The sequence below is a fragment of the Ammodytes marinus genome (assembly GCF_949987685.1).
Source record: "Ammodytes marinus genome assembly, contig: scaffold_202, whole genome shotgun sequence".
NCBI lineage: Eukaryota > Metazoa > Chordata > Actinopteri > Uranoscopiformes > Ammodytidae > Ammodytes > Ammodytes marinus.
Window position 1 is genome coordinate 62,726 of NW_027648232.1, and position 9,721 is coordinate 72,446.

Consider the following 9,721-nt stretch of genomic DNA (forward strand, 5'->3'; position numbering starts at 1 on the left):
CAGACAGACAGACAGACAGACAGACAGACAGACAGACAGACAGTGGTCCAGGCTGTTACGTCTCTGACTGATAGTTTAATGTGAGAATCAAAGAGCGTTTAGTGTCTGAAGTTAACTGTCTGTTAGAGGAACAACATTATCACTCTTCATCTCATTAACGACCTGTAGTAAAACACACAGCTGCTCTATTAACTACACTGTCTGTCTGTCTGTCTCTCTGTCTGTATGTCTGTCTGTCTGTCTGTCTGTCTGTCTGTCTGTCTGTCTGTCTGTCTGTCCGTCTGTCTGTCTGTCTGTCTGTCTGTCTGTCTGTCTGTCTGTCTGTCTGTCTGTCTGTCTGTCTGTCTGTCTGTCTGTCTGTCTGTCTGTCTGTCAAAGTCAAAGTATACTTTATTATCCCAGAGTTGGGAAATTTGTGTGGTCAAAAGTGCAGCACATTTAGGACATATAGGCAAACAAGTGGGCACGCCACACACACAACAACAACAACAACAACAACAACAACAACAACAACAACAACATTTAAGAATAAATAGTTCAGTTCCTTTGGCCTTTTATTGTGGACAGTCTAAAGGGTGTTTCAGACGGAACGCGTTTGTCGCCCCTGGCAATGCATTCTCAATGGAGAGGCGAGCGGGCAGAGAGAAGACGCGGCGTTCTGTCAGGCGACACGACAAGCGGGCGCACTCCCGTGGAACTGTCGCTTCCGTGCTCGTCGAACGCTTGCGCTCGTAGGGGCCGTTGGAAAAGTTGAGAACTGTTTATCTTTTTGTCGCGGCGGTTGAAGAATCACAATCGCGCTCGTCCGCCCGTCACTTCACACGGGGAGCGCAAAGTGAAGCCGCGGTGCCAGGCGACAACGCGAGCGGAATGTCGCCTACCGTCTGAAACGGCCTTAAGGCTCACCTGTGCACTAATCATGATGTCAGATCAGCATCTTGATGTGGCACACCTGTGAGGTGGGATGGATTATCTCAGCAAAGCAGAAGTGCTCACTATCACACATTTAGACAGATTTGTGAACAATGTTTGAGAGAAATGGTAATATTGTGTATCTGGAATGAATTTTAGATCTTTAAGTCCATCTCATGAAAAATGGGAGCAAAAACAAAAGTGTTGCGTTTATATTTTTGTTGAGTGTATCTATCTATCTATCTATCTATCTATCTATCTATCTATCTATCTATCTATCTATCTATCTATCTATCTATCTATCTATCTATCTATCTATCTATCTATCTATCTATCTATCTATCTATCTATCTATCTATCTATCTATCCATCCATCCATCCATCCATCCATCCATCCATCCATCCATCCATCCATCCATCCATCCATCCATCCATCCATCCATCCATCCATCCATCCATCCATCCATCCATCCATCCATCCATCCATCCATCCATCCATCCATCCATCCATCCATCCATCCATCCATCCATCCATCCATCCATCCATCCATCCATCCATCCATCCATCCATCCATCCATCCATCCATCCATCCATCCATCCATCCATCCATCCATCCATCCATCCATCCATCCATCCATCCATCCATCCATCCATCCATCCATCCTAGTGGCTCATGGTTTTAAATACTCTGTAAGATAATAACATAGACTCATTTCGTTCCATGTTAATAGTCAGATGGACTTTTATATCTTCATTCTACCTGAGGAATGGAACACATTATAAAGTAGATGGATGTTTGGTTGTCACTGCATGTGTGTGTGTGTCTGTCTGTCTGTCTGTCTGTCTGCCTGCCTGCCTGTCTGTCTGTCTGTCTGTCTATCTATCTATCTATCTATCTATCTATCTATCTATCTATCTATCTATCTATCTATCTATCTATCTATCTATCTATCTATCTATCTATCTATCTATCTATCTATCTATCTATCTATCTATCTATCTATCTATCTATCTATCTATCTATCTATCTATCTATCTATCTATCTATCTATCTATCTATCTATCTATCTATCTATCTATCTATCTATCTATCTATCTATCTATCTATCTATCTATCTATCTATCTATCTATCTATCTATCTATCTATCTATCTATCTGTCTGTCTGTCTGTCTGTCTGTCTGTCTGTCTGTCTGTCTGTCTGTCTGTCTGTCTGTCTGTCTGTCTGTCTGTCTGTCTGTCTGTCTGTCTGTATAAAGTAGATGGATATTGTGTTGTCACAGACTTTATATCCATGTTAACTCTCTTCTATAGAGATATATTATACGTGTGTGTGTGTGTGTGTGCTGGTGTATAGAGATATATTCTACCTGTGTGTGTGTGTGTGTGTGTGTGTGTGTGTGTGTGTGTGTGTGTGTGTGTGTGTGTGTGTGTGCATAGAGATATATTCTACCAGGAGACTCGCTCTTAAAGTCCCAGCTGCTGAAAATGCAAATTAGGTCCATAAAAAACATCTGTCTGTATAGCATTTAGTAGAGCAGCACGCACGCACGCACGCACAGACGGAGAGACACACACACACACACACACATGCATGCACGCACGCACACAAACAGAGATACACACACACACATACGGAGACACACACACAGTCAGACAGACGTACAAGCATGCACGCACGCACAAACGTGGGAGACACACGTGGGAGTGCAGGGTCGGAGGTTCGATCCCCCGTCTCCCCGCCACATGTCCAAGTGTCCCTGGGCAAAGAGACACTGAACCCTAAATGTCTCCTGATAGTTAGCTTGCACCCTGCGTGGTAGCTGCTGCTGCTGCTATCGATGTATGAATGTGTGTGTGTGAATGGGTGAATGTGTACAAAACAATGTAAAGTGCTTTGAGTCTGTGAAAAGCCAGGGAAAAGAGCTTTATAAGTGGAGAACATTTACCATTTACCAATTTTCCCAAAAGACTCTCTCAATAGTTCACATGGAAAATCTAAAAATAAAACTGAGAGAAAACTTCCTTCAAACCATCCTTCATCTTCAATCAGATTGGGCTCTACTGCATACTGACTGTGTGTGTGTGTGTGTGTGTGTGTGTGTGTGTGTGTGTGTGTGTGTGTGTGTGTGTGTGTGTGTGTGTGTGTGTGTGTGTGTGTGTGTGTGTGTGTGTGTGTGTGTGTGTGTGTGTGTGTGTGTGTGTGTGTGTGTGTGTGTGTGTGTGTGTGTGTGTGTGTGTGTGTGTGTGTGTGTGTATTATTCCAAATAGTAGTTTGTATGTTGCAATATTTGAATTTAGCCTCCACTAGACATGCAGGGAGATGAAAATGTCCCAGCAGACGTTGGTTAAGAAATTAATAATTTTTATTGCTTCACAGATGGGACGCACATACACAAATCTTTCATTTAAAACTAATAAATGACCACACACACTTTCAACACACGGACATGCACTATATTGCTTCCTGATCATTTGAGACTGACACGCCCGGCACGAGCTAGAAAACAGCTTCACGACAGCTGGCGTCGTAAAAATACTACCGCTTTTGTCCAAAGGGGCCGCCAACGTGCCATGTTACTCGTAGTGGCTTTAATGTTTTACTTCTTATTTCTAAAGATGGTCAACATGGTTTCATGAGTGATATAACCATGGCCGCTGCTAAGGTTTTGGAGACCCTCAGCACAATTGGTCTTAAATGGTCCAAAGAAAAACATGCATGTATGAGGAGAACATGAGATATGCAGTTGTAATAGTGTTTATTATCAAATCAAATGAATCAGATCAGTGTGTAGCCCAATATCACAAATAGTCATTTTCCTCAGTGGGCTTTACATTCCATACAGTATGACACCCTCTGCCCTTATCTATCTATCTATCTATCTATCTATCTATCTATCTATCTATCTATCTATCTATCTATCTATATGCCCTTACACCCTTAGCTCGGCTGAGAAAAAAACTCCCAGTAAAAAACCCTTTATCGGGATTAAAAAATTATCAGGATAACTTCACAATGTCATACCCAACAGGAATCATTTGGTCCCATGGAAGGATTGATGGATAGTTATGGCTGATCATAAACACAGTGTAATCACATACAGAAATTGTGGAAATCTGATCAGTGTAGAGCTGTAACGATATGCGTAATCACGATAATTGTTTTAATTATTTATTTTCTTTTTTATCTCGTCAGGTTTGGTGAAGGAAGCTGTTAAGTGTTTTATTTATTTATTAATTTAGCTTATATTGCTCTTTGTGTTCAAATCTGTCCAGGTTATTTGCTATTAAATGTGACATTAAGTTAAATGTTATTATAAATGTCATTTAAGTGGTGCTCCGGTGGCGTAGTGGATAGAGCGCGTACCATATCGGCTCCGGCCTTCGTTACAGTGGTCGCGGGTTCAAATCTGACCCGTGGACCTTTACTGCAGGTCATCCCCCCCCCCCTCTCTCTCTCTCTCTCTCTCTCTGTCTCTCTCTCTCTCTCTGTCTGTCTGTCTCCCCATTTCAACTCTGTACTGTCTAATAAAGCTTGAAAATGCCAAAAAAAAATGTATTTAAATATTTAGATAAAATGTTTTTCAAATTTAAAAAATCGTTGTAAGTATCGAATCGTGGGTAAAAGAAATCGCAATACAAATCGAATCGTGAGTTTGCGTATCGTTACAGGCCCTAGAGATGTGTGATTTACAGTTTGATACAACTGCCCTGCTCATTTACAGCGGGACTGGTCCATCCCAACGTTGTTCGGGTTATGAGGTGTTTTGGCGAAACACTCGGCGGCCGCCCTGTCGCACTCACACAGGACCATCTCACATTCGTCGTTTTTCTCTGAGGAAGATAAAGAAAGTCAGGCTTTTTAATCACAGAAAATCAAAAGTACAACAGCAGGGACGTACTACAGTATAACAGGTTGTAGATTCATCACTGAAATTAAAGAACTCAAACAACGACTGTGTCTCAGTTGGTAGAGCGGGTCGGCTGATGATCAAAGGGTTGGCATACAGCTCTGTCTGTCTGTCTGTCTGTCTGTCTGTCTGTCTGTCTGTCTGTCTGTCTGTCTGTCTGTCTGTTGGCATACATAGGGCTCTACCTGTCTGTCTGTCTGTCTGTCCGTCTGTCTGTCTGTCTGTCTGTCTGTCTGTCTGTCTGTCTGTCTGTCTGTCTGTCTGTCTGTTGGCATACATAGGGCTCTGGCCCGCCCATATCAGATAGAACGATTTGATTGGCAGCTCCGACTTTTCTGACATAGTAAATGAGCTCAAATGGATCGTGTCCAGACCAACTGGCTGAGCAAATTTAAATTAGTACAATACTGCAGCTTGTATGAGCAAATGAAAGAGTGTATAAGATCATGTGACCATTTGTTTCAGTGTACTCACTGAGACAGGTGACCTTTTTGCTTTCCTTATCACAGGTGTAGTGATACGGCTTAAAGTAAGGAACCGCCTTCTGCCAATACCAAGTAGAGCAGTTAGGGTCCACCTGAACCTTCCCGTAACAGTCATCGTGTACTTGACAGCACCTACGGGTGAAGACAAACAAACAAGACACATTTTAAAACGGACTGGACCATTTATTAAAGGTGCTACGAGGAACTTTGTAATATTTCTGAAACAGGTGAAATTTTTCCTCTGATGATCATAAATTACATGTAACAGCAAAACGAGACCATCAGTGCAAAGAAAGAATGCTATTTTTATATAGTTTTTCTTAATGCCTTTGTCATGGGTACACGCTCACCCAGGAACAACAGCTTGCACAGTAAAAACACCGTTAGAACGAACACAAACTGAAGGTTCCTCGGAGCACCTTTAAACGTTTTTTGAGTGTGAAGCTGAATGAGTAAATGCTCACGTGTCCAGTTCATCCACAGGTGTGCCAGCGCCTCCCTTTCCACAGTAGCATCCGTAGTTGATATATTTGACCGCAGTAAAGATACTGTTCCCCTCGGCCTCACACTTTATCATGAATGCAAACTGGTGGAGTGCGTTAGCGCTGGCTGACTGCATGCCTGAAGCACAAGAATCATAGTTCTGTTGGTACTCCAGGAGAATCACTCACTCACTCACTCACTCACTCACTCACTCACTCACTCACTCACTCACTCACTCACTCACTCACTCACTCACTCACTCACTCACTCACTCCTACAGGCAGACTTCTTAAAGATAACTCAAGGATTATTTATCCGAACACACACTATAGAAATATACAATACTGAGTTGTAACCAATGAATGAGCAGGTGAAAAGTGATGTATGATAACCAATGAGAAGACATGGAACACTGAAGTACAGGTGAAACTCGAAAAATTAGAATACCGTTCAAAAGTTAATTTATTTCAGTAATTCAACTTAAAAGGTGAAAATAATATAGGGGAGAACGGGGTAAGTAGGCACACTTTTTACTCTAGTGAGAATTGCTTATCACCTAAACATCTTTCAATAGTCATTCCTACATTAAATTGAAGCTTAAGGTGTTGGCTTGAACTATGTACCCCTCACTTTTTCTATCTTATTGTAATAAAGAAGAAATTAATCATCAAAGACACCCTTACACATTGTGACAACCAACCCCATCAAGGGGTCGGTTGTCAAACACTATGGGGTTATTTGTCACAATGTTATCTTAATGGGAATAATCTTAAAAAGAAGGCAAGAAGGTAGAACTAAATTTGAAAGTTTAATTGCATTGTCAAGTTGACAAATAGGCCTACATAACTTACTGTAGCCTTGGCAGCTGGTCTAGTTTGGGATGCACTGGGTTGTTTTGATTTTGTTGCCCTTTTTTCTTTTGCATGCTAGCTGCCTTTTCCTGCTCTATTCTTTCCTTCTCTGGGGTGTCAGTGAGGATACAGCTTGACAATTTATTTCGTTATTGGGTTCCTTTTCTGGCTGCAGCCTTGAGATAACACGTGACAACCAACCCCCCAAAAAATGTGACGACCAACCCCAACTTGAATTTCTTGCTAGCATCAAGGCCAACAACCATTTGACAACTAATTAGTGCTAACCACAATCTAAAATATAGTTTACCCTTCACACTTTGTATGGGTAACAAGTGTTTTGTTATAAACCCATTGTGTAAAAGCCTAGAAGAAAAATACTGAGGAGCTAAATATTTTCAATTTGACATGAAAAACACAAACAGTCGTCTCACCTCAAATTCAGCAGTCTAACTCCAAGGAAGACTATGTAGGTGACCTCTGATCCCAATTCTGGATATTTACATACCAACATTTCATAGACAGCGCCTTCTGGTTCTGAGATATAACGATTGTGACAACCAACCCGTGTGGACAAATTACCCCGTTCTCCCCTATTATATAGACCCATTACATGCAAAGTGAGATATCTCAAGCCTTTATTTGTTATAATTTTGATTATTATGGCTTACAGCTTATGAAAACCCCAAATTCAAAAACATTACATGAAATCAATAAAAAAAGGGATTTTAAATACAGAAATGTCGGCCCTCTATAAAGTATAATCATCCATATGTACTCAGTACTTGGTTTGGGCCCCTTTTGCATAAATTCTCGCCTCAATTCCAATTCATTTTCCATGATATTCTGGTAATATGAGTTTCACCTGTATGTGTGTTCACAGCCACAGTACAGATTGTCCAGTGTTACTCACCATTAGAGCCGTCATTTTCGCGGTGGCAGTGCGCAGTCACTAAGAGAAAACAAATAGACTGTATTAACTCTGGACATTATTTGGGACAACAAGAGAAGGGACCATCGTGTGTGTGTGACAGTGTGTGTGTGTATGTGTGTGTGACAGTGTGTGTGTGTGTGTGTGTGTCTGTGTCTGTGTGTGTGTGTGTGTGTGTGTGTGTGTGTGTGTGTGTGTGTGTGTGTGTGTGTTCGTGTGTTTCTGGCTGTCTGTCTGTCTGCCTGTCTGTCTGTCTGTCTGTCTGTGTCTGTGTGTGTGTGTGTGTGTACCATGAGACATGTCTTGCAGCACCAGGCTCTCCAGCAGCAGACTCTCCAGCTCTCCCCAGTCTGTGTTGAGTTTCTTCATCAGTTTGAAGGCGTTGATCGGGGGATAAAGGTCCTGAGAACCCTCGGAGAGGATGTTCAGTGTGTTTACCCATCTGTCACACACACACACACACACACACACACACACACACACACACACACACACACACACACACACACACACAAACACACACACGTGTTAATGTTATAAGGTGTGCAACCCCCCCTTCCCGCCCAGTCCTCTTCACAGCAGACCCGGGTTAGAATCCAGCCCGGGTCGTTCTCTGCATGTCATTCCCCTCTCTGACACATTTCATTTATTTCCCTTCACACTTTCAATAAAGCATTGACAATGCCAAAAGTAATCTTAAAAAAAACAAAAAAAAAAACAATGGTTGCGTTCCGAATCTCCTCCTCTTTCTTTTTTCTATTCTACATACTACATCCGATGATAAAAAGAATCTAGTTGGGATGCAGTAGGCATACTGTTGGGACATACTTTACTCTCTTATTTCATCATAACATTGCGCCTTGATCTTGCCTCTTGCTTTTATATCCGTCACATCCCCGTTTGTTTTCATATGGAGGCTTCGTCGATGTGACGTCACTTCACGTGCGCACTGGATTGTGGGTCAGAATCGCCCAAATAGGATGCAGTTTTCAACACTAACAATCTTGGCCGCATGAAGTAGGACATACGGGTACTTCTAACCATCCTAAATCTGGCCACAAGAATCGGGACATCCTAAATCTTTTTTCTACATACTATATAGTAGAAAGTATGAGATTCGGAACGCAAACAATGTGCAGTCTCTCTTACTTTTTGATCTGATTCACTTTTGCCTCGTCTGCGTCGATGTAATCCAACAAGAACTTGACCAGGTCTTTCCTTGTGTGCAGCTCAGTCACCTGACCTGAGGACACACACACACACACACACACACACACACACACACACACACACACACACACACACACACACACACACACACACACACACACACACACACACACACACACACACACACACACATTATTTTATTAACTTATTCATTAATATGTTGATTTATATATAGGCCTATAGGTATATATGTCGGTTTTTTTTTATTCTCAGGGATGATGGGATTTGAACAGTTGACAGTCCCAACAGCCAATAAGAACAGAGAATCGTTTTTTTTTTTTTTTAGAATCGGAGCCTCGCTCTGATTGGTCAAAGTGTACCACTCAGTTTAATTTTGACCAGAAATCACATACCTTGAAATACACAAACTCACTTCCTCCTAATGGAACTGCCCCAAGCTCAAACATGAGGACAGAATTGATAAATACAAAAAACATATATAAACTTAAAATAATAATAGTAGTAATAATAATAATTGTGGTGTTAAAGGAAAAAGTATTTAAATACACAACTGTGGTTTGTGGTCCCTCACACACACACACACACACACACACACACACACACACACACACACACACACACACACACACACACACACACACACACACACACTGAGACACACACACACTGAGATTCCTTATATGTGAATTGCCTGCTGCCATTGTCCTCTGTCTATTCTCAATAAAAGAGAAATTAAGAAAAAAATAAAAAAAAAGTTGTACTCACCAGAAAATGTGTCTTGAGCCACGGAGTAGTCTAAATCACAACAAGCAAGCACAATCATTTATGGATACATGCATTAGGAAAGCCAATGTAAAATATGATAAAAAATATATGATAAAGATGAATTACATGTTACTCAAATTCAATCCATTCAAAGTGCTTTACAGGGGCAAGATTAAAATACACAATACACAT

The 9,721-nt window shown here is 41.4% G+C and overlaps 1 protein-coding gene across 1 annotated transcript; it reads right to left on the minus strand.

Moving 5' to 3' along the window:
* Positions 1-4,527: 4,527 nt before the first annotated feature.
* LOC307270876 (neutral phospholipase A2 3-like) lies at positions 4,528-7,975 on the minus strand (the record flags this gene model as incomplete). Its single annotated transcript, XM_080054763.1, has 4 exons — positions 4,528-4,746; positions 5,298-5,440; positions 5,773-5,929; positions 7,864-7,975. Coding segments are annotated over 4 exons (531 nt in total), but the record flags the coding sequence as incomplete, so codon positions are not given.
* Positions 7,976-9,721: the final 1,746 nt, after the last annotated feature.